The sequence below is a fragment of the Eutrigla gurnardus genome (genome assembly GCF_963514095.1).
Source record: "Eutrigla gurnardus genome assembly, chromosome: 13".
In the NCBI taxonomy this organism is placed as follows: domain Eukaryota; kingdom Metazoa; phylum Chordata; class Actinopteri; order Perciformes; family Triglidae; genus Eutrigla; species Eutrigla gurnardus.
The window spans coordinates 5,646,118-5,672,254 of record NC_139936.1 but is presented as its reverse complement, the minus strand read 5'-3'; the positions used below and the strand labels follow the sequence as shown (position 1 = coordinate 5,672,254).

Sequence of the window (26,137 nt, the reverse complement as noted above, 5' to 3'; positions counted from 1 at the left end):
AGAGGTCTGCGTTAGTATCAATGTCCATCCATCTGTGTGGCTTCTGGAAGCCGTGTTTAAGTGCGTTCTCATATGCTAATGCCGACGCTACACTTATCCCCCTTTCGCATTGCATTCATCTCAACCGAAGGGCAGAGTTTGCCACATTTTGGAATTATCTCAATGTGAGCAAGGAGTGGGTTTGGAGCAGCGATCAGCTGTCCTGGGAGCAGCTGGTTGTTATTTTACACACCATGGTCGTATACGGCACGGAGGTCGTAGTAAATCTCGACTCAGGAAAGTCTTCCATTGATAGATTTGTTTACATGGCATCGCCATCACAGGAAAGGATTCCAATGTCTAAGCAAACTTCTGTTCTATCAGCCTTGCAAGGTGTATTTGTGCACAGAGGACGTCTTTAAGAAATCTTCTAAAAAGCGGAAAGATGATACTAAGATGACTAAGAATAGAAATATAATGTATTTAATATCAGGAGCATTGAGTTGAGATGGGGGAAAGGATGCAGTCCGTAGAGTCTCCTGTTGATAACATCATCATAACAGGTGTGTTGATCTATCAGACTGGCGTGATATGCCCACCAGCAACACCTCTGGCTTGATCATGCATTCAAACATAGTTGGAAGTGTGGACAATCTCAGCCACAGCTCTAGGATCTAAAGGTCTCAGCTTTCACTTCCCTCTGCAGATGCTGCCTCGTACCTCCATCAGCCGCTGCAGTGCAGAATGTTAGGCCCTTCCTGACAGGCAGCACCTTCCTCTCATGGCATCCAAAACAAGGATGTGATCCGTTTGTTTGTATACTCTTATTTATGTGTACAGTATGCATGAATGTGTGTGTGTTGGTGGCTGTGTTTCTGGGTGTGCGCCGCGGCATAGTGTGTTCCGGAGCTCAGGTTGACATTCGTTTGACTGACATCGGGGGCGACAGCAGCACAGTGGCATATGGTAACCGCCTGCTAACCGCTAAAAACTTGACATCAGCGCAAACAAGTCAGCCAAGCATGACATAGTGTGCTCCTGAGAGGGTTAAGGGATAGGCTGTCAGCATACAGCGGGATAATAACACCTATCATGAGCACCATAATACCAGATAAAAGGGGGAGCCACACATACAGGTTGGTGTCAAATCGGATGAAACGAAAGGGTTTTTTTACATAAAAAAGTCAGGGATAAACTATAACTGATCTGAGCTTGTTAGTTGTATCGTTGTTATCCATGTTCAGATCCTGATCTCTGCATTTTGTGGCATTGGCACCTGACATTAACAGGAGTCTCACATCCAGTGTGAAGTATCCCTATTTAGCAGGTACAAGCACTATATGAATATGTAATAAATGGTACTATGATGTAGAAAGCAGCAGATTTTTATCAATGTATTTGTCATCAAATAGAAAATAAAAGTGTAGGCTGCTTTATTAACTGTTGACAATTTAGGAAAAACAAAGCTATAATTACATTTTTACAGATATTGGAGACCTTTAACATGTCTGTGCATACACACATGGATTTTGAACAAAAATGCACGCTGATCCCAATTATACGGAGACCACAGATACACAGAATCAAACTGACCCGCTGAGCTGCAGAAGCCAAAAGGAGCTGTGGAACAAATCCGATCACGGTTGCCATCTACTCCTCATTGTCTGTTCTCTCTTTCCTCGGCACCGACACAAACCGCACCACATACCTTGAAACACTGAGACAGCGCCATCGCCCGCCATGATCTGACTGATGTACTGAAATGTACATTTCACATCCACAGAGAATGCAGGCCAATATCGGTCTGAAATGACAGATAAGCCTTCAAATACAGATCCCATCTCCGATGTCTGGCAGCACACACACAGAGAGACAGGGAAAAACACAAAAGGAGACAGCTACAAGACACTGACACATGAAGGTAAACACAGATAGCACTGTAGCCTCAAATAAATGCACGGCATATCACTTAATGACAAATAATTCATTGAGCGGTAGGATTGGAAGGCTGGTTTAGACGACTGAATAGCAAGAAAACTAAAAAACAATCTAAAATCTTCACTTCAAATGAAAACCACAGTGGCCCTCCAGCATCTATTTCATTTCCAACCACAGAGTCGGCACTAAAACTATTAGCTGAAGGATTTGTTTTTGTTTGCCTCTAACCCTGGTGTACCCCCTAGAACCCCGGTAACCCCTATTTAAGCTCTGAGTTTCCTCTCATCGATCAAAGTGTGGTGCACACAGTCTAGGAGCATGACACTGGCACTGGAGAGCTTACAGCACGGCTCAACTTTGACCCTAAAGAGATGCTCGGCGGCTGATTGTGTGTGTGTGCGCCCGTGTAGTGTAAATTCACGGCGGGTCACCTCGCTGCACAACACGAGCTCCGCGCAAAACTCAATTTCCTCCTGAAACGTCCACAGCTCAGCACTTTTAACCTGTGCAAACCTGCTGCGATAGAGGATACATGCAAAATTTACAAGGCGATATGTGTGTGTGTGTGTGTGTGTGTGTGCGTGTGTGTGTGTGTGTGTGTGTGTGCATGCATGTGATATCTACCGACTCAAACACACACGGTACATCCACCCACCTGTAAGCAAAAAACGTTTCTGCTGTCAGTGCTGCACAGATTGACGAATTGTGGAAAAGATTGTGAAGGATTTTTCTTTGCATGTGCAAAAAGTTGTGTGTGTGTGGGTGTGTGTGTGTGTGTGTGTGTGTGTGTGTGTGTGTGTGTGTTCATTGGCCATAGAGAAGTGTTCCCAGTGAGAGAGTGAAGAGGTATCCACCACACACTGCCTGGGGCCCTCTGGAAGAGAGACTAAACAAGACCTTCCCATTGGGACACACACACACAGCCTGCAGCTGCAAATGACCTACTACCCACCTCTCACACACACACACACACACACACAGAGACAAAGCCAGTTTGATGGTATAATTTGTTAATTTCCAGAGAAAAAAAAATAAAGTCAATTATCACACGTGGGCTTAAAAAATGTACACGGCAAATAATGTTTCACAATTAGATCAAAGTCGTCTTCCTCTTTTTTTCTCTCCATCCTCTCATCCCCCGAGCAGCATGGTGGCACGAGCAGCCGGGAAACTGACACTCCAAACAAACTCTGAACAGTGTAACGGGACGCAAGTGTACATACGGTTCATTCAGGAAGGAAAAGTTTCTTTCTTTTTCCATTGATGAACGTTAGCAAACCAACTGCTACATCTCACCTCGTCATGTTCCGTTTAAATCTACAGCAGAAGTTGCCCAACTTTTTGTTTAAACCCCGGTGCCCCAGTGACACAACAACACTCTCTCTAAGCCGTGAATGTCACCACGAATATCTATTATCTGCATTTATTTTTAGGTCTATTTACTGTGACAAATGTGTGATAAAATGCTATCAAAAGGAGAATCCACGAAAAATTGGAAACAAATCTTGCAACATCCCTGGATAGTTTTTACGGCACCCCGGGGTTCCTCCGCCGCCACTTTGGGGACAACTGATCTGAAGCGCTGTGTTTAAAGTCGCACTATTCAAATTGGATTACTTTTAGGGGGGGAGGAATCCTGTAATGCAATTTGCACGTGCTGAGTGTGTAAATCCAGAGGTACTTTGTACAAAATAGATGATATCCTCGTAGTAAAATTGCCAGAGTTAATTTACTGTAACTCCGAAAGTGTTAAAATCAACACTTCCCCCGTGTTTATGGAGGCCAATCAACGCTAATTAACGCCACAAAAAATCTGCTGTGTGTTTTCCCTCGAATCTCAGCCCAAATGTGAAATGTCATAATGCACGCTCACTCTTAAACACTCACGTGAATAATGCTTCTGGCAGATTTGCAGTGGAACGCAAATTACAGACGCCACTGGTAATTATGATAACGGCAGGACTTCCCAAAAGGAAAATCCATTTTAAAACAGGTCTCGATGTGGAACGTCCTACACCGACGACATACCCAAACAATGATAATAACCGCGTGCTATGACCCCTTACGTACAGTGTGTGTTTAGAAAACACGTCGAAGCCCATTGTAAACTGTCGTTCTCATATATCAGTGTCTTGTGAAACAATAGCCGGTGTGTTTTCCTGGAGGAAGCCTGAGGAGGAACATATCTTCTTCATATCGTTCTCTGACTGACAAATAAAGGCTCCCTGCCAAAAGAAACTCAATGAGACCACAATCAATATACCGCTACAAGGTACACACACACACACACACACACACACACACACACACACACTCACACACACACACACCACAGACAGGGGATGATGTACGATTACCTGGAGCACATAACAATCAGCTCATACAGTATGCACACACTCACGTACTGCATGTACACACACACACATGTGCACACTGGAAGACACTTAACATGCAAATTTTTTTTTTACAACAGGGACAGCACTCCATTGTTCATCTGGACGAGGGGGGGGGGGGCAGATAGATAGATAAATAGCTCTCCAGATATCTAGTTCGGACCTCAATTGATGAGATTCCACATGCGGCAGCACTCGCGCTGTTAGGACAGGGAATACCACCACAAAATAATGTTTTTTCTCCCTCTGATCAATTTTTAATTTGGCCTGTGCAGCCGAGCCCTTGGCGGGCCTGGACCCGGTAATTATGGTGGGTTATTGACAGCTGCCTTCCCAAGGGATGCTATTTAAAAGAGGTTTAACCCCAGAGCAAGTCCAGGGCCCCACACCCACCTTTGGAGGTGTCAAGTGCATTGATCTGAGCTGCGGGATGTGCTGGGACCTTCCCACCTGGAGGTCTGTGTGTGTGTGTGTGTGTGTGTGTGTGTGTGTGTGTGTGTGTGTGTGTGTGTGTGTGTGTGTGTGTGTGTGTGTGTGTGTGTGTTGCTTGCAGGGCTACTATTACAAGGCCATGGCAAGGAGGCCCATCTTTTGACCCCTACACAAACACACACAAACACACACACACACACACACACACATAAGAAAACTGTCCTCTGGCTAAACCTGGCCGGCTAGAAAGAATGATACCTTGTCTGGCCTCGGTAGCCACCTGATGCCCCCAGATAGGCTGTGTACACACACACACACACGCACACACACACACACACACACACACACACACGCACACACACACACACACACACACTGTTGTCACTGGGCTACGCGCGCACATACAAACAGGTTAACTCACAGCTCGGGGGCTATTAGAGCAACTAATGAGAAAGAGGGAGGAGGAAGAATGGTGATTGGAGAGACAGAGAGACAGCAAGAGAGAGAGAGAGAGAGAGAGAGAGAGAGAGACCCTCAGCCTGCAGGTCTGTGACACAGCACAGGCAGATGTGTGCAGCCGATGTTCACTAGGACACCAACCAGCTGAAGAAGAAGAAGAAGAAGAAGAAGAAGAAGAAGAAGAAGAAGAAGAAGAAGAAGAAGAAGAAGTGTTGGCGTTTGTCTGCCCTCTTTCAGCCTCCCATTGAGATTCTGGGCAGATACAAACCCCTAGGCTTTTGACACACTTTTGAAAACACCACACCCCCTCTTTCTTTCCAGAGGGTCTCCAGTGTCGAGCCTTACTCACTATCGGTAGAGAGAGAGAAGGAGTGGAGGCATTAAAGGCGGTATAGATCTGTTTTTGTATTAGCTTCTAAACTTCTCAATTCAATTAAGTAGTTCTTGAGTTTCAAATTGTGACATCTGGAGAAAAAAAAACACACCATCAGCTTCTACAGAAATCGTGGCTGTAGCTGACAAAGATAACTAGATTTGAGATGAAGACATTTAGAAGAAACTTCTTCCAACCATCCGCAAAACCGAAAGAAAGTGAGTGCGGGAGAAGTTGAGGGAAATTGTTTGAGAAGTGATGTAAAGTAAAAGAACAAAGTCTCCAGAAAATGTTCCTGCATCTGAACTATGTTGTGTCACGACCAGCCAAGTGATATAAGAGAACTCGGGCCTCACGCCAGCAGCATTCATGTTTTCTTTCCATTTGGGAACTTGCACACATTGGGAAGTCCTCCTCCCAACTCCACCAGCGACCATAACTAATCATCCCCACCTTTCAATATTCCCTCCTTCCTCAATTATTCTCACTGTAACCTCACAATCTACTCTCTCCACCCACCCCATCCCCACCAAACCCCATGACGCCCACCCTCCACCTCCACCATCTCAGTCTCAGGATGCAGAGCAGTGACAGGGCCAGAAGGTAATGATACAGCTGCCATGATGCAACAAGCAGACCTGTCGACTGTCAGGAATTGAAATCATGAAGGAATAAGCTGTCATTAAGAGGCCCTCTCCCAGTAGTGGAGCTGTCAGACGCCTGCCTTCTCTCTCTCTCTCTCTCTCTCTCTCTGCCAGTCCCACCCCATTTGCAGTCACTCCCTCGTCCTCCTCTCATTTCTCTCTTCCTGCTTCAACCCTCTGTACCCCTTCTCCTTCTGTCCACCAATCATAACCCTTCTCCGTCTCTACAGCCCCCATCTCAGATTCCTCTTTTCTACCTCTCCCCCCCACTCACTGGTTGCTGCTAGAGCATCCTCCTCTCACCTGTCATCTTACCTCTAGGCTATGGGAATAGCACCACTTCCATGTGCACACACACACACACACACACACACACACACACACACACGTAAAGACAACATGCATGAGATCTGCACACACAGCACAAAGATTCCCCTTAATCCGGCGTCACTATACACTGTGCCAAGTGCCATAAGTGTACCCTCTGCCCCACGTGATGCGGATGTGTGTGTGTGTGTCTGTCTGTACATATTTCAGATGTATCTTTAACGTACACATTTTGACATCTAACTATTGTCATCATCATATAGCAGCATGACAAATATTGTGATATCTGTCGACAGGAGGGAGGTGGATATTGAGGGGAAGTGTCATTGACGGGGTGTACATGTGTGTGTCAGACACAGGCTGCCGCATGATTTACCCTGTGATTGTGTGTGTGTGTGTGTGTGTGTGTGTGTGTCTGTGTGTGTGTGTGTGTGTGTGCAGGACCTGATTGACAAACAGAATCAGCTATTTTTCCATCAAGAGAAAGGAAGTTCCCAGAACCATGAGAGCAGTGCTTTGAGGTATGTGCACGCCCATACACACCGTATGCTTGCACTGCACGCACACACAGATTAGTAGTGAGTCAAATTAACTGTTTTATGTGTGTGTGTGTGTGTGTGTGTGTGTGTGTGTGTGTGTGTGTGTGTGTGTGTGTGTGTGTGTGTGCGCCCCCCGCCCATATTTGCTAAATGCACTCCAGTTGACCCGCTGCTGCAGGCTTTGAATTTCCAATCAACTTCCCATGAGTAACTTCACTTGAGCTGCACTCCAGGCCACTGATTCTTGCCACAAAACATTTGAGGAAAATGGAGCCTAATCTAAACATAATAAAACAAAATATATATACTCCAAATGTCAACGTTTGACCCAAACAACTACTCTTAACTAAATTTAGTAAATCAAGAATATTGCGTAACGTTTACCGTGCCAGAGTTGCTCTTTCAAAATCAAGCTGTTTTTATTGAGCGGTTAAGAAGTGGGTTTTAATACCGGACGACGGTTTGGTTGCTAGGGCTTGAAACAGCATGAGAACATTTCAAGGTATGAGAACGTCCCAGAAAGCATCACGGTTCCACGGTATTACACTATTATTAGTAGTAGTATCAGTTACGATGGCCTTCAATGGAATGTAAACAGAATTATAATAACAGAAATATAAAACTTTCCAACTTCAGCATGTTAGTTTGTTTACATATTAGCAGCCGGAGGCCCCCTAACTCAGATGTAAACCCTCCCACGTAACCCAGGACCTGCTTCCATGCAGGTCTGTCTCAGTATTGCAGGTAAAATATCTTTAAAAAATAATAAGGGCTTTCTTTGTCAGAGTAATGATGTGTTATGTTATTGAAAGCATGTCAGCTTATTTTACTTTTCATTCTTCAAAGTGATGACTAGTCATGTGATGTACAGAAAAAACACTAACAGCAGTCTCCTGGGTGAAAGTCCTGTGTTTGTTTAGCCATTCCGCCACCCTTTGTGGTTTGTAGTGGTTACTAGGCAACGTAACTTTTAATAACTGTTGCTGGTTTTGCTACTTCCTACACTTGCTCTGACCAAATGAAAGAAATCTAGATCAAAAATGCACAATGCCAACTTATATCAGACTGAATAACTATTATAAGTTCTAGTGATGAATATATAATGTGTGATAGTTTTTTGATCATTAGCTGGTCCTCTGTGCTATAGGGTGAACTAATCAGCTGATGCCTTGTTACGTTGAGAAAGAAAACCAGCAAACTTGCCCGCCGACGCCACATGAGGGCTCTGGCTTTTGGCACTGGCACTGTAATAATGGCTGCTTTAATAATGGCTACTTTAATAATAGCTGGCTGTCCTCAGCGTGGCCTTTACACAAACTGGATTCATCACGCGATCCTGCTCTCACTGTGGCTGCGACGCTGGTGATGGCGGATCTGTGTCTGCTGCGTCACGGAGCCGTCATCTCTCTGAGCTGTCACTCACTTGTGTTGTTGATGAAACACGTTTCATCACTTGGGTGAAAATGGAGGTATAAAATCTGTTTCCATCCGCCCTGAATGAATCATTTTGCCTCCTTTCTTCAGATTGCGTAGCAGCTATAACTCCTGTGCATTACACTTAAAAAAAATTTCACGGTACGACATAAAAGACCACAAAACGTGCCCGTAATAGATGCAGACAGCATGAATTGACTGTAAATGTGCGCGCCTGTCTTTCCGGTGCGCACACCGGAGTACGGCGCCTGTGTGGTAAATGCCTGGATGACGATTTGTCAGGGTGTAAGAACACGATTTCTTGTTTACTATGATGAATGAGCAACGCTCACACGACACACACACACACACACACACACCATGTTCTCTATATCTGAGCTGTCACTTTGGTTTTCTGCAGCACACACCCTGCCTTCTCCAGCTGTAATAGCAAACCTTGGGTAGCTGTAATTCAAAAGACAAGTCTCGGGGTATAGCTGAAATCATCCGTATAGGCACACACACACACACACACGGGCACGCGTGCACGCCACACACAACCCTCTCCCGTTGTTGTACACAGCAGGAGTGGGCTTTACACAGCAGTGAAAGTCTTTATGGCATTCAGATGGACGGGACGAGGGAACAAGGGGGAGAGGGAGAGCAGGATCTCCCCTTAAGTCAATTTGAACAGAGGGGCCGATGAAATTACACTGGTGGTCGTGGCCGGGCTGCAAATGTGTGGCCGGAGAGACGGGGATGAAAATAATAAGACGGGCACGGCCGGCTTCTGCTTGCTGGCACACAGATGTGTAAACGCAGCATGTGTGATCATATGGTGGGAAAATGAAATCTAAATGTTACATTACATTGCATCTTCCTCTTTTAGCAGCCATCCATGAATACATAGGAATATTTTCTTTTCTTGTAAAATGATAATGTTAAAGAAAACGCTTGATTTTCATGAGAAAGAAGAAGAATATAAGCCTCGATCCCGTTTGAGGACTGTGCAGTAATAGTGTCATTCAGGAGTATGTTTGCACCTGTGGATGAATGTCAGCTTGTTATTATTTGCCTCTGTGGTTATGTGATGCTGTGGGCTGCAGAAATGGTTTCGGCATCATATAATTTCTCATATGACCCCGGGACAAAGTTTCCCCATTTTTCCAAATTCTCTCAGTCGGAGCAACGAAAGCAAATAACCCACAATCACAATTCAAACCTCCAGTCAAATACACGGAAACTAAATACCACCACACTCCGCTTCTGACTGCGCCACAACTCCAACCCCCAGAAATATCCGAGCCTGCTTTTTTTCAAATAAACAGCGTGTGTTGCTCTTGTCACACCGACATCCCAGCAGGCTAACCGCGGCGGACGCGGCGGTACCGACGGCCACACGATGAACATACTGCATGACATGTCACTGAGGGGAGCCATAAAACTCTCCACACCAAAGACCTGCCACAATTTATACTCCTTGGAAGGAGAGAACTATAATAAAAGGAATATAAACGTAGAGTATTTAGAACGAGCAGCACAATAAATCTAATTCTATGATCTCCTCAGTGCACTCAGACCCACTTAGTGAAATATGAAAACAGGATCAGAGATCAGAAAATCCAACAGGAAAGCTTGCTGGTCTTTTGTTGTGCCCCCTACCTCCATGGCTCTGGTGATGAAGGGGATTTGCGTCCCCGAGTCCAGGTCCTGGTTGATGATGAGCCTACGGGCCCACTGACCGGCCCGCACCACGCCACTGCCTTGGATCAGGACCAGCAGCTTAGACGGGTTGGATAAGGCATCTGGGCTCAGGTAGATAAAACTGGTGGCTTCGTCTTCTGTAGCGTCCACCTACACGTCAAAAACACAGTCAAATCCCCCAAAAACCTCTTTATTTATTTTTGAAAACTGCTCAAAAAGCTTTGAGTGTGATTTCATAGACTTTCTGCTGCTTTCAAAGCAACATGTTTAGTGTGTAAGACGCACGAGTTCAAGGAGAAACCACCTTCTCCTCTGTGGCCTTAGTAATTGAAAAAAGCTCATATGCATGAGCACACTAATCATCAATAATCATGATTCGAAAAAAAAGTCTTAAGGTGATTAAAACTGCCGCAGAATGTAACGCGGGCAGAACGAGGGGGAAGTGAGTCGGTGAGTGTTTATGTGCGTGCGCTCCCGTCCTCATCCCGTGCGTCTCCGCAGCCCTTCCAAGTATGCCTGGAAGAATCTCTAAGGAAACAAACACTGTCCATAAAAGCCATGGGTGGCAGCTGCAAGAACTTAATCCAAGCAGACAAAGAGAGCCGAGTGGGGGAGAAAATCTTACCCTTTATTCTCTTGTGCTCCCTCATTCCCTCTCCCTATACTTGGCTGTGGTTAATCTTCTTAAAATCTGCGGTCACAAGTTCAATGCCACGCAGGTGGACGGACCCACCACTAATGCACAAATACACACACCGACACACACACGCCATATACGCGCAGGCGGGTGGGCAGCAGGGAAAAAAAGCCGAACAGAGCAATTTTCCAGAGGAATAATGAGATAAATAGGCCAGGCAGATAAACCAGTAAAAGTGTACGGGGGCTAATGAAAGGCGCCGAGTCCCTGGCTTGGTGATTTATGGACACTGTTAGCGCCGGAGCTAACGCCGCTATGATTCTCAACACCAGCGCTGCCTAACATCCCTATAAACGCAGCCTGAAAAATGATCACAACTTTTATAAACAGAAAAAAGGAGCAGGGGATGGAGCAGTAAAAAAAAAAAAAAAAAAAAAAGGAGGGGGGCAAAAAGAGAGACAAACACGCTTCAAACAACAAATAAAAAGGGATCAAGTGTGTGCTCTGAGCCGGGATGAGCCGGGCAAAGAATAACTCTGCGATGGCTGAGTAAAAAGTCCCCTTCAGCGCCAGTGAATGCAAAACAGATTAAGCATCAGCATGCTGCGCCTCTTGCGCCTTTGAAATGACACGTCACAATACAGTTAATTTGTTGAGGAGACACTTTTGCACAAAAGGACGTGGGCAGGGGAGGGGGGGGGGGGCACGAGAAAGCGAGGGAGGAAGAGAGGAAGATAGAGAGAGAAAGACAAAGAGTGATAGAGAACGAGGAGAGCTGACGCCTCACAATCCCCCCCCCCTTTTCTTCCTTTTCTTTATTTATTTCTTTTAAACAGGACACTCAATATCATAATCACACTCTGAAGCCCAAGCATTTACGTCAATTTTCATATTTAATACTCCCTTTAATCTTCAAGGGCATAAATCAAAGAGGAAAATGCCTCTTTTCACTCAGGGTACTTACCGGCAGGATTGCTTTAGTCATGTTGCACTTTTTCTCCAACAGCTCGTAAACATACTGAGTGATGATCTGGAGAGAGAGAGAGAGAGACAGAGAGACAGAGAGAAGACATGGAGAAAACATCACATTAATCATATTACATTGATAACACAATCCAATGCTGTCAATATCGCTGTTGATACAAATCCATCCAACAAAAGCCAACTAAACGATGTACGAGTGTGTGTGTGTGTGTGTGTGTGTGAACAAGTAATAGCAACCACTGTCATCTGTGCAAACAGAATAAAAAAAACATACTATTCAAAACCTTCGTTCGCCCCCTGGTGTGTGTGTGTGTGTGTGTGTGTGTGTACATGAGCTACATGAAAGGGTCGTACTCTGTGCAGCGTGTGTGTGTGTGTGTGTGTGTGTGTGTGTGTGTGTGTGTGTGTGAATCACAGTGCAGTTAGAGTGTTGAGGTTGTAAGTGCCAGGAGAGGAAATCTCCTGTACAAGCGAAGGGCTGATGTAAGTTATGTTTATCCCCGCAGCCACGGCACTAAAGAACCTTGTATACCGAATCATTCCAACCCCAGGCCAAGCCTTTCATGGTTCAGTGACATTAACAACTTTCTCTTCCATTTGCCCTTATTTCTTCCTTTCCTTCTTTTCTCCTCCACCACATCCTGCTCAGCCGAGGACAGACGGGGGGGGGGGGGGAAGCGACTATTGTGGAAGAGAGATTTTTTGGTGATCAGCTGTGAGGTAGAGACAAGAAGAGAGGTGATAACGGATGACAGGGCGGCGAGCTGCGTGGAAGCTATTGTCGCTCCGATGATGTTTCGCCAAACGCCCTGCAATGACAGGTTCCCTGTACGTGTCAGGACGATGCAACGACGGGTGGATGGACCGCAGGGAGAGAAGTGACGTCTCACTTTGATTAACTTTCGGACCTTTTGGACCGACTAATTCAGGAAACCAAAGGCGGTTCAAAGCGAGATCGACCAACTGACTGACGAACACGGATCAGCAGTGTCATGACGCTCAGATCGCATTAATGTGGAGAGTGAAACTCTACTGTGAGATTGAATAATAATAGGTCGATGTATATTTACAATTTAAATGCATCAGGGATAAAAAATCTGCATTTAATGTTTAGAATTTGGCTGAGGACAGATTTCCTTCAACATAAACCACTACAAAACTGTAAAGCTGTACCCTGTGAAAGCGACGGTATGTAGAAGAGAAGCACCACAGCTACATGACAATAACGCTGAATGTCAAAATCCAGTTATTTTGCAATATTTCCTCAGAGTTAGGAAATCTTTGCCCTCACCGCTGTCATGACTAGTAAAAAAAGAAAAACAGATTAGTGCCAAAAAAATGAAGGGGACTCTTTTTGGCGCACACAAAACATTTTTTTTTCTTTAGACTCTGAAATGTCAAGCACGGCGCAATGAATTTATCCATATTCTTCAATTACATGTTCCAAACTCTGAACAGTTTCTAAATGGCATGAATTGGCATTTTGTCACAAAAGAAAGGACAACAAAAGGCCAAATGCAACTCGAGAGTACTCGAAAAAAAAGAAGAAGAAGAAGGTGCCTTTGCTTTTAAGTCAAATGTGAATTCTCATGATAATCACAATATTGCCATGCTCTTTTATGCTCAAAAGAAACTCGATGCTAACTTGATTTGCCGCTTTAAAAGAACAGCATGCAAGAATAACATTACGCACCAGACACATATTAGCCATATGACAGCCAATCAAAGGGCAGCAGACGGACCGAAGGAGATGATTGAATCGAGCGTTTGACCCCGCGAAGAGGGGGGGAACGGTCGAGGAAGCTCATCCCAACTCACCAAACCTCCAACAGCTAATTCACTAAAATGTCAGCCGGTCTGATGAAGACTAAAATGATTCCGGGGCCCGAGTATGCTGGCGTTTAATGACATCAATAAGCCTCGCAGGAAATTTCATTTGCACTCCGTTATTTGTTCAGTGCCTCAGGTGGTTCCAGAACCATCTGATAGAGAACGAGGAGTGAGACCGGGACAAAAGAGAAAAGTGGAAAAAGAATGCAACTTTCACTGTGTAAATGCATTTCCACTGATAAAAGGACACCGTACATCATACATAAGAACCTAATATCCAAGCTGTGTGGTCATCTGAATGCCTTAGTTCTTAATGAAATCTGCAGACGGACTACCTTTATAATGAACCAGATCAAAAGAGCTGAAAAAGGAACAATACCAGCATTCCACTGGATTTTCTTTTTTAGAAGAAATGGGAAACTCAGACACACACACACACACACACACACACACACACACACACACACACACACACACACACACACACACACACACACACCCAACCTCCTTCTGTGTGGGCCTCTGAGGACTACGTCTCAGCAGCTGATCAGTACAATAAGAAAAGCCTCTTTGTCACCTAATTACCAATGTGTTATTAGTGCGTTAATGAAATGCCTGCAGGAAGCGACGCCGCGTGCCTGCGCTGTCGCCATTGGACGACAGGAGAAGCGTGAGGAGGGGATTCGCCAAATATTATTAAGAAACAAAAAGGGAAAGGGAAGGGAGGATGGAGGGGGAGACGGAGAGAGGAAGGATGAAAGCATAATCAATTCAAATCAATAGCTTTCATAGCCATAAATATGGCATATCATTCAGGCTGGTGAGATATGGGTGCAACATTATCTGACCTGTTAATGTCCAAGACAGAACATCTCCTCTAAAAACACAGATCTACTTCACCATCACACAGCGGCCAATCAGGTTAAAAGAGCAGAAACGACTACAGGACCGTGAGAGCGGCCGTGGGAGAGAGTCTGAAACAGACCCTCTGTGGCTGAGGTAACCTCTGTGTCTGTGGTTTGTTTGTGCGCAGGAAGCATTGTGGCGATGAAGCAAGAAGACCGGGATCAGGGAGGAAGGAAGGGACTTAAGAGGAGGGCTCAGAGGGAGGAAAGAAGAAAGGCAAGAAGGGAGACATGGTGAAGTAATCCCCAGGAGCCAAAAGTTTGTGCCAGCTCCCCAACGCTGTGAACAGCTGAGCGTAGAAGGAATGATGGAGGGAGGGATGGATGGGAGGGGGGGAGGACAGTACGTGGTTAAGACTAGAGACTCGGGTCATCCCCGTAACAATCTCTTCATCACCTTCACCCGCACAGCGAGCCAAGTTCTTGATGAAGACCACTGTGGCTGCAAGACGATATGTTTTTAAACTCCTCCGCTCAGAGACCTCACGCATCATGCATGTGTGTGTGTGTGTGTGTGTGTGTGTGTGTGTGTGTGTGTGTGTGTGTGTGTGTGTGTGTGTGTGTGTCCTCGCAGTGATTACAGAAGTCATGCCTGGTTTGGCCTGACAGCACCTAAGGCAATAAGGAGATGATCTGTCCCGGGCCGGCGAGGAGGAAGAGAACCGGGGCAGGAAGAGAGGTGGGAACGATGAGGAGATGAGGAACAGGAGGGAAGAGAGAGAGAGCAAATATAAAAAAAGGAAAAGAAGGACGGGGATGTGAGGATGATAAGGAGGCGGAGAGGGTAAAAGGTTGAGATGGTTAAAGGCGATGAAGAATCGGAGGTAATTACAGGGGAGGAGAGGGAGTGATCTGAAACATGACGTGATGTTTATCAGGGGCTCTGTAAAGGATTTCAGACTCTTTAAAGGACAATCAATGAATACATGAAAATAATCATGAACATGTAACAAGGAGTCAGAGTTAGCGAGCGGTTTTAAGGCCTTGTGAGGCTTCCAGTTTGAATAACGCAGGCTAATTGCTGAGAATACTCATCGGGGCCCAATGGATCCGTGAAGCCACATCCCCACTGCAGCACATACACAAGGAACTCATGTACAAACACACACACACTCACACACACACACACCTCTTGTCTCTGTAGTCCAGAGCCCTCTCCAAAAGCCACTTAGCCATAGAAACCAGAGAGCAAGAAGAGGCATCAAAGCTGTTTATATAATGAAACTGAAAGAGCCGCTCCATGCTCGTATCACTGACTGCACCCAGGAAAAGCATTCCTTCTTCTTCTCCGGAGAATAGAGGAGAGGAAGAAAAAGAAGGGGAGAGGGGGAAAAAGAGAGAGAGAAAATCCCCCCCGAACAATGCAGCACACAACAACGGCGGCGGCGACAAGGCGAAGCAGACTCGGAAAATGAGAGAGAAAGCATGAGGCAATAGAAAGGTTGTTTATTTTAAGTCGGCCTTGTGTGTACCAACAGAAAGTGGCGCTAAAATAGAGCCTATTGTTGTGAATTTGTGATCTGTCAGTGCATGTAAGAAACAAAGAGAGGGAGAGAGAGGGAGAGAGGGAGAGAGAGGCTGCGAGAGAGTGGTGTAATTCCCATGAGGTCTCTGTCATTCTTCTGTCAGAGGAGCGAGGGCTCTCCAGGGGAAGAGAAAGTTCTCAGACTGACAGACAGACTGTTTACACTCGGTGTAGATATCCCTCTCTCTCTCTCTCTCCCCACCCTCCCAGCACTACTCATCTTAATGGCGTCGTAATGACCTCCTCAGGTGTTAACGGAGGAGCCGGCAGAGGTCTAATTCAAAGTGAAGAACCGCGTGCCGCCCTGGGTGACGACGGTAGCGACAGATGCCAGCGCTGTAACTACCAGCCCAGCCCCCCCCCCCCCCTCTAACACCCCGCTCAAACCCCCGGCCCCAGTCCAATCCCCGTCTCTTTCATCAACTCTAATCCACCTCGCTCACTCCCCGAAACCATTTTTTTTTTTTTCGTACCGACTGTGTCTGCTTCCTCCTTCACGCTCTCAGCAGAAGCTGCAGCGGCGGCGGCGGCGTTTAAGTGTTTTGGGAATGGAGACGTGATGGTAGTCGGTGGATCGGGGCAGACAGCTGTCATTTATAGTCCCCTCTTTAGAAGGAACCCATTAGCTCCCTTACAAAATGCCCCACGACTGCTACGCAGCCTCCTGATGCTCCGAGTACAGTGTGGAGGCCTGTCTCCGGGGTTTCCACCGCGCTGCTGACGCAACACTTTGTGGCTACATAAGGGGTTATGTTGAGTCATAATTTAAATATATAATGCATCCCTTTTGGGTTAATGGTGATTCTATAAAAAGGGCTTTAGGGTTAAGATTCTCAAAACAGCTACATTTTGACTTCCTGTGGCAAGAAATGTAAACTTCTGATGGAATAATAGAAAATAATCACAGGACTTCCACAATAATCTGCATTAAATACCACACTTTTTACTGAACGGTGACCCTGAACAGTCTATTCAACCATTCGATCTAAGGTGCCTGATTCGACTGCCAACGCTTATAACGGCTGTTTGCTTTGTGTCTCCCTCCACATTGTACTGTTTGCACATGGCAGAGGTACGGCACCAGTTACCATACTCTCATCATCTATATCATCTATAATATGTGATTTGAAAGGAAGAAAGAAAGAAAACACACTAAGTTTGCCTTTCTCCTCTGTATGGTGCTCAAGGGCACTTCAGCAGGGCCTTAAACCTTAGCCAGCTGGTCACCACCGCCATGACGACGCCCAGCATCCATAATGTGGAAACGGAGGGAGACGGGAGACAGGAAGAGGAAAAAACACCAGAGAATGCAAGAAACAGACAGAGCATGGGATGAAGAGACAGAGAGAAAAGGAAGCAGAGAGAGAGAGAGAGACGGCTTTCTAATTCAGCCATCTGGCTAGCTTTACTTCATTATAATATTCTGACTGTGTGTGTGTGTGTGTGTGTGTGTGTGTGTGTGTGTGTGTGTGTGTGTGTGTGTGTGTTTACAAGTTTGTGAGTGCCTTCCATTCCACAGATGCAGGCAGAGCAGAGAAGAATCCTCATTTATTAACAGCTTAATAGAGCTCCATCTGGGCCAGACCCTATGCTTGTCTTCTATCAGAGCGATTCATCAGCGAATCACAGGAATTACACTACGACCGACACCTACACGGGCCGAGGTGACCCCGCCGCACACTCTACTGCAGCTGGAATACAGCCATCACGAGGACAGTCGGAGCCAAGGACAGAAGATGTCACAACACCAACAGTCTGTGGATCCAGCAGCCTTGGTTTGGGTAATATTTTAGTTTGAATATGAACATATAAAGTACAAAAGATGGAAGTGAACACAATAAAGAGTATTGATAGTACAATTTCCAAACTGGGGTGAATGGAAGCAACAGAGAATAAGATCCTCGAAGTCGCTGCTTAAACTCTTTATAGGTTGCATTTAGAGCATAAAGGCATGTTTCAGTTGGAGACTACTTATCCAGAGACAGACCACCATAGATGCTAGGGGTGGGTAAAAATATCGATGCGGCAATATATCGCGATACTTTGCCGCCCAATACAATATCGATTTTTCAACTCCAAAAAAGATAAAAAAAATAAAAAAAAGCCTTGTGAATGCAGAACTTTTTCATTTTATATTCAATATTTATTCCAGTGAATTTCATGGGAATTAATAAAATGGAGAGACTCAATTTGTCCTCTGATCAATATCATCTGATGTACATATACAGGTACTTGTGTTCTCATCTTTATTTATATCACAATATCGTGATACGTATCGTATCGTGACCAAAGTATCGTAATACATATCGTATCGTGAGGTTCTTGCCAATACTCACCCCTAATAGATGCCCCCTTTTTATGCTATTACTATGACATACCTTCAGACAACACACAGGGACATAAAATGGTATAAGTGGGGTAAAAAAGGAAAAATAGCTATATCGCAGAATAAACTAGCTTTCCCTTGAAAGAATTTAGTTCTGATAGTTAAAATCAGGTGCTGCCTGAGGACATTCAGCAACATCCTCATGCCAGAGCTCGTGGTTTTAAGGAACATCATTCTTCTGTATGTTTGCATTGAGTCAGTGTCATGTATTCAAACAGCTCCATTTGTGAAATTTACTTTTTATCCACCTCAACCTTCCTTGTTCTTCAATATTTTCCAGCATTTTCTCCATTTAGCCATAATTTTAAGTACTTTCTGCTTGATTTATACAATTACACTCTGCATTACGTCTATGTATGCACACCATTACAGCCACTCTGCCAGTTCAAATTGAAGAAATAACCTACGCTCTAGCTCCAATTGTATTTGTGGACATATGACTCATGGGAACCAAACACAGTTGTAGCTTCTGTGGGAAACGTGACTGCAAATCTCTCCACGTCACAGCATACATATGTGGGAATATTTTAGAATAGTTTTTTTTTGGAAAAATAAAGAGTGAAAAATGATTTTTTTCTTGCATTCAGCTCAAATTTTTGTTCCCATCCCTTTCTTTCGCTTGGAGGCCATCACACCAACATCCTCGTTCCACCTCCCTCCATCCTTCCCTCCATTCAGACGACGCTGAAGTGCAAATTGGACATCTGGTGCTGTGATGTGTCTGACAATACAGCCGCCACCCCCAAAGCCCCCTCACACATGTACACACACACACACACACACACACACACACACACACACACACACACACACACACACACACACACACACACACACACACACACACACACACACACACACACACACACACACACACACACACACACACACACACACACACACACACACACACACACAGGACCATGAGGATATAAAGACACTGAGAGGAAGAGATGGAGAGAGAGATGGAGAGAGGAAAACGTGCACGGCAACTTTCAACAACGAGGTTATTCAAAGTGCTCCACGTACGACATAAAGGCAATAAGACGAGGCATAAAAGCACAAGTCAACGCAAAAAATATAAAAGGACAAAATAAATAGGATTTAAAGGGATTAAAACAAAGCAAAATAGAAGATTAAAATAAGCTGAAATTGAACAAGACAGTAAACAGTAGAATAAAAGAAGTTACAGTGCAGCGACAGTGCAGTTATGTGAGTAAATAGTCCCAAATGTAATTTCATAAAATGCAGTGGCAACCCTCGATTTCAAAGATCTGAGAGTCCCAGAGTACAAGTTTTCTGGGAGTTTAAGCAGACCTGTCCTACACGATATGAGGGCTTGTAACGGAACAACAGAAATGCATGTTGGTCCTAAACATGTCAGTGCTTTATGAACTAACAGTAGAGTTTTATAAGTCAAGCATTTGATACCCTGAAAACTGGATAACCTCCTGGTCGTAGGAGGTCTTTTGGTCTCTTAGAGCCCTGTAACGACAGCATGACAGAGCCTAGTGAAGATCCTTTTTACTAAAACCTCCCGACACATAGCTAGGTCCTTTAATTCTTGATATGTTCATAAAGTCACAGTAAGGCTGATTTCTTAATTGTCTTAATGTAGATGTTAAAAGTTTGGTCTAATGTGAGGGGTGACTGTGGTCTGTGTTCATGCCCACCTTTGGCTGTCAACCAGATGACCCTCACAGTTACAGTCTTTAGGTTTTGCACCGAGATAATACCCATCAGGAAGAAGTCCCATCCACAGCGCGTGAATTCATCGGTTTCATTTCGGTGAGTCTCGGGAAAGTTACGGTGTCATTGAGAGAGAGAGCTGTCCATCTAAATCTTGTCGAGCTGACTTCTGATGAGCTAATTCCCCGACAGAAGACATTGGCAGTGTGTCATGGAGTTCAACGGGCTTCTCCTACACACACACACACACACACACACACACCCTCGCCTGGAGAACGTCAATCTTCTATCACAATTTATGATACATCTGTGCACTTGGATGCCGTTTGGGTCATGTTAACATTGTGGGGAGCAGAAGACAGTTCAAAGTGGGTGAACGCAACCCGGAGTCGTCATCAATCATCCTCCCGGTGATTTAGCTGGAAGAGGACACCTCTTTACAGGGTGCTGTAGTTTCAGACAAGGAGTGGAGAAACTACAAATAAGGGGGGGAAACATGGAGAGCACTGTAGCAAAGCAGGAAGTTGCCATCAGTTCAAATGAAGGAGACGGACGAGAAGAGAAGGAGGATTTCACAAATACAGTACATCTGCATGTGTCGGCCAGACGGAGGCAGGAATAAGCATGCAGGTGACACACACTCTAAGCAGCATAACCCACTTTTACAACCAAAGGCGTAGAATTCAGTGTCTATTTATAATGGAGCATCTTTCTTACCGGCAAAAACAATGCATTTGTACTCGCAAAGCTGCACGAGAGAGGCGCAATATTAATTTCCTTGAATCATCTGTGGCCTAAAAACAACAGACAGATAATACTGCTTATTCAGGTAGCGCTGCTTTCTTCTCAGCCAGTTAATCTCCTCGCGCCGTATATATCTGTTCTCATTACACACGCGTGTATCAACACTGATTGACACCGTTTCCTTTTCTTTTTTTTTCTGTATTCTCTAAAGAAGATGCTTCTGTCACTTTTTAATCACAGGATGAATAAAATGTGCATACTTCCCGCTTGATGATTATTTATTTTCTCCAAATGTTTGGTCCCCCTCCTTCCGACAGCCCGAGTTCAGTTAGTTTAAATGTTTGTGTGTTCTTTCAGGGCCTCTGCTAACATGCGACCAAATGTTTGTTTCTAAAGCCTTTTTAGATGCTGGTGGATAGAGTCTGAGCAGGCAAAAGAAAAGAGGGGGGAGGAGGAGGGGGGAGGCTTCACAGAAGGCTGACTCTCAAAGGAGCTCCTGTATACCTGCATTAGAAATAATAAAAACAGCCAGGTAATCCCACAAACGGCTCTATCACTTTGCCTTTGAACTTCAAAGAACTGACACAATTAAAAGCAACATAGCAGGGGATGCAAATAAAGCAGCAGATTACAAAAGAACATTTGTCTCATTATCTTAATGCATATTGCATGCGGTGGTACTGTGGTAGTGAGTTAGCGGTGAACTTTGGGTGCTTTGATGCATGGTGATGCTGCAGTTGGACGACGGCAAAACTTCAAAAAAACAGGATTATAAAGACGTCTTTCGTGGCATAAAAGTCCAAAAAGTAAATTAAAGTGTCCGTCCACGCCGTCTTGTCCCATTCGCACCACTCCTGCATGCATCCATGACTGTGAAGTCAGATTTCACATCTCATTTAGGCTCCCGGAGTCGGCAGATGTGTCGCTGTCCAGTTCAGATTTCAAATTAATACATTTGACCTCAAACTCAACTCGTACCTCAATTAAGCTGACGCGTAGATGATTACGGTGAAAGCCAATGTGCTCATCTGCCTCGGCAGACGGAGACCTATAAAACACTTGTAAACATCCCTAATTCTTAATCTGACAGCGGACTGGACCACAAGACCGCTATTAAAGGTGCTAAAAGAAAGCCACAATGCCCTTTAAATGATTGATAAAGGGTTTGCTTACTTGTGAAAACATAGGTAGCATAAAAAAAATCCACTCTTCTTTATAATTAAACGGGTTCGGGTACTGTGTGTGATTTGGGCTGCTATGCCAAAAACTAGTGAAGACAGGAAATCCTAATAGGCCCAGCAGCTGAGGCCAAAGTTGCTGAACATGGACGGCCCTAATGAAGCTTAAAAAAAAAACGTGTGTTACCTCTCCAAGAGCTTCATAGCGTTTCTGATTCCAGCGGTGGAGGTCCTCTCTGGCATTGAATACAAAGGGCTCTCCTGTTTTTATATGTCTGAGCTGACCATCTGTGGGAGGGAGACAGAATGAAGGCAGGTCAAAAACACATCTGTCATGATGATGGATACCTGTGTGTGTGTGTGTGTGTGTGTGTGTGTGTGTGTGTGTGTGTGTGTGTGTGTGTGTGTGTGTGTGTGTGTGTGTGTGTGTGTGTGTGTGTGTGCGATGACTTTTGACTGCACATGCAAAAGTACATCTATCCACCAAATTAAGCAAATTAAGCTTGACCCCTAATTTTTTTTTTAACACTTATTTTTTTCTTCTCTCCCTTAAGCTCCCCCCCATCTGGCAGGTACAAAGCCGGTGGATGCAGCAATGTTCTTCCAGTCACGACTCCAACGGCCTTCTGGGTAGCCTGGCAGGCCGGCTCTGGACAGCTGGTATGGCTGGAAATAATGTCTATCCTTCTCTCCCTCTTTTCATCCGTCTAAGAGTCTCTCCCCTTCCTCTTTAACTGTGTCAAGCTCTCTCTCTCAGTCTGGCCACAGTCCACAGGTCTGTCCCTCCGCTTCCCACCTGAACTCTCCCAAGAGCAAAGACATATGGATGTGTGTGTGTGTGTGTGTGTGTGTGTGTGTGTGTGTGTGTGTGTGTGTGTGTGTGTGTGTGTGTGTGTGTGTGTGTGTGTGTGTGAGAGAGAGAGAGAGAGAGAGAGAGAGAGAGAGAGAGAGAGAGAGAGAGAGAGAGAGAGAGAGAGAGAGAGAGAGAGAGAGAGAGAGAGAGAAAGGTGGCCTGGCACACACAACGACAACTGCTCCTTGCAATTCCTTTGAGGAGGCTGTCTGGGCATCAGCCAATCACCTTAACCACACACACACACACACACACAGACACACACACACACAGACACACACACACAGACACACACACACACACACACACACACACACACACACACACACACACACACACACACACACACACACACACACACACACACACACACACACACACACACACACACACACACACACACACAGTGTTTGTAAAATTGTTGCATGAGAGCAAGGCTGCCATTGCAACACACAATAATTGACTGAGAAGAAACAAAAGCTTCTTAGGACAAAGTTTTTAAGTGATTCATCATAATTCAGTGGGTTTCAACACATCCAGGTTTTTTATTTGATATAAAACAGTCATAAGACGGGGAAACACACTTCAGAAATGGTGCTATGGTGTTTTTTTCTTAATAAACAATTACCCTCGTGTGGCTGTGGAACCACCACGTTTATACCTTAGCAATGAGCCCCATCGATCGTGCGGTTGACACTACAACACAATAAAACACTAAACAGTGTTAAATTTAATTTTGACCTTTATGACTGCGGAATTTGTGAGAGCTAAACCACTGAAAAAGTACACATACTTAACCCAAATAGCCAGGGGGCTCTCATACTTTCTCAATTATTGCACAACGTGAAGAAACCCATCTAAAAAGATAGAAATAAACATAATATCTTGTAAGATAAAAGAATGCAGGAGCATTTTTTTTCTTTCTCATCTCTTTTCAAAATTGCAACCGTTTTCAACCCTCCGCCCGACGCGATAAATCTTACGTTGCTAACGGTGTGAGTATTGCAGAGCTCATGTTTAGTCGTTAGACAACATGTAATCCTGAATCCAGGTTTGTCATCATGTTGCATTAAAAAAAAAAAAAAGCAGACGTGTGCCTGAGAGGTAGAGCAGGAGACGAAGTGAGAAGTTGGGATAAAGCAGTGTGCACAAGAAGTACCTTGAAGAAAATCAATTATGCATTCATGGAGGGGGGGTGGGGGGTGAGGATCTAAACACTACTGCCTAAGAGAAAGAAGAGTGGAGCTATAATGAAATCCTACTGTAAGAAAGGTGTGTTCATGAGGGAGGGTGTGTGTGTGTGTGTGTGTGTGTGTGTGAGAGAGAGAATGTGAGCTCGGGGGGCGATCAGCTCCATCGCCTCCCCCAACACTTCCCTCTCAGAGGAATAACGTTTTCTCAACTTTTTCCTCCTCTTTTCTGTCATAATTAGCATTCTGTTCTCAATTTGGCCGCTTAATTAGGTGTACATAACCTTGGATTTCCAGTAATGGAAAAACTGGAGGGCCTCGCGAGATGAAGCCATCATCTTCAGTGATTAAGATACCTGCAAACTATTGTACACAGCCCCTCGTCTGTATTCACATCATTACATGGTCAAATTAGCATTTTTGTTCCACCTGTCTCGGCCAAAAGGAAGCCCGGGCATAGCTATAGAAATGCCAGCGAGCCGGGGCGACTGTGAAGCGCTATCCTTCCACAACAGGCCTGAGTGGAAATTGACAAGACGCACAGATGGGTGTGTGTGTGTGTGTGTGTGTGTGTGTGTGTGTGGTGTGTGTGTTTCGGTTTGTGGATTTTTGAAAGGGGCAGAAATAGAGAGATACAGAGAGAGAGGGAGGGAGACAGGAGGGTGAGGGAGAAGCGATGGAGAGTCTCTGAATGTGTTCATCTCTCCATGGGAGACTGAGCTGGGACTTGAGGGTGGGGGTGGCGGGTGTTGGCACAGTGGCGGGTGGGGTGGTGGTGGGGGGTTTAAGTCTCCGTGTCTCTGTTCTTAGGCACAGCGAGGTTATGCAAATGCTCCGTCAGGCGGAGGGCAAGGCTGAGTAGGTTACTGACGGGCCGTAGAGTACACAACATGTCCCCCACTCAGCCAGCCAGACAGCCAGCAGAGACTCTGACAGAGAACAGAGGGGGAGAGAGGGAGGGAGGGAGGGAGGGGGGGGGGGGGGGGGGGTACAGGGGAATACGAAGAGTCAAAACCACCACCCCCTTTCCAACCTCCCTTCTCCTCTCCACCTGGTTTGATTAAAGCGAGCCAAGAGAATTCTAAAGAGACGTTTTATATCATCTGGTCCAGCACCACTCTGTCCTGTCACTGATAATTGACACACACACACACACACACCGTTACACCCAAAGTGTCCCAGGTGACAGTTTTAGGTCATTCATTCATAAAACAGTGATTTACACCGAGCAGAACTGAAATTGCACACAGTTTATGTTCAAACTGTCTTAGTTTAATAAGGGATTATGGTGATTTTGTTTTATGTCAACTTCAATGCAGCTTTAAGGCGGACCAATTAGAAGCAGCCAACTCTGTAGGCCAGTGGTTTTAAACCTGGGGGGGTCGGGACCCTTCAAGTGGTCACAAGATACTTAATCTCTCCCTTTTTTAAAAAATAGACAGGTTGTTAAATCGAAAAGGCACTGCGTGCTTTGAAGACTAAAATGTGTACTCACATTCATTGAAGGCATATTCAAACTCCTCGAGTGTTTTGGGGAAAGTGAAAGGAGGCTCGTCTTTCTTCATCAGTTCATCCAAGTCTATTCTTGACAGCAAATCTGAGGAGGGAGACAAGAGAGATACGATCAAAAGGTGAGCAAAAACATTTGGTGACAACAGCTGCCTTTCTTCAAAGAATGCCAAAGTCAAAATGTCACGACATAATCTCAATCACGCCGTCGTCACCGGAGAATGTCAGACCCTGATAACGTCTCCTCGTTGTGTCGAGTTTATGAAGCAACAGCAAAGTCCTCCCCGACTCGCTGGCTGAAACTGAAAGCTTTTCCTCCTCCTCGAATGGAGCAGCAGGAGGAAATAATGTTATTCCCACCAAAATAATTCTTTCCAAATGTTATCATTAAAGCAACAATGGGGAATAAGGGGAGGGTCATCTACTCAAGGTCTACTATTGGGGCTAAAATATCAACTAGCAAGTAAAACTTTCACTTCAGGTGTTTAAAGAATTTAAATTAATTC

The 26,137-nt window shown here is 45.1% G+C and overlaps 2 protein-coding genes across 2 annotated transcripts in view; both read right to left on the bottom strand.

Annotated features, from left to right (window-relative positions):
* Positions 1–26,137, bottom strand: part of mctp1a (multiple C2 domains, transmembrane 1a) — a 455,748-nt gene that overhangs the window by 184,306 nt on the left and 245,305 nt on the right. The window lies entirely within an intron of this gene.
* Positions 1–26,137, bottom strand: part of arb2a (ARB2 cotranscriptional regulator A) — a 140,740-nt gene that overhangs the window by 113,726 nt on the left and 877 nt on the right. The window contains exons 3-6 of the mRNA XM_084025765.1: positions 25,618–25,719; positions 22,267–22,367; positions 11,803–11,868; positions 10,160–10,351 (exon numbers count right to left, since the gene is read on the bottom strand). Of these exons, the coding sequence (XP_083881891.1) occupies positions 10,160–10,351; positions 11,803–11,868; positions 22,267–22,367; positions 25,618–25,719 (461 nt within the window). The remainder of the gene's footprint in view (positions 1–10,159; positions 10,352–11,802; positions 11,869–22,266; positions 22,368–25,617; positions 25,720–26,137) is intronic.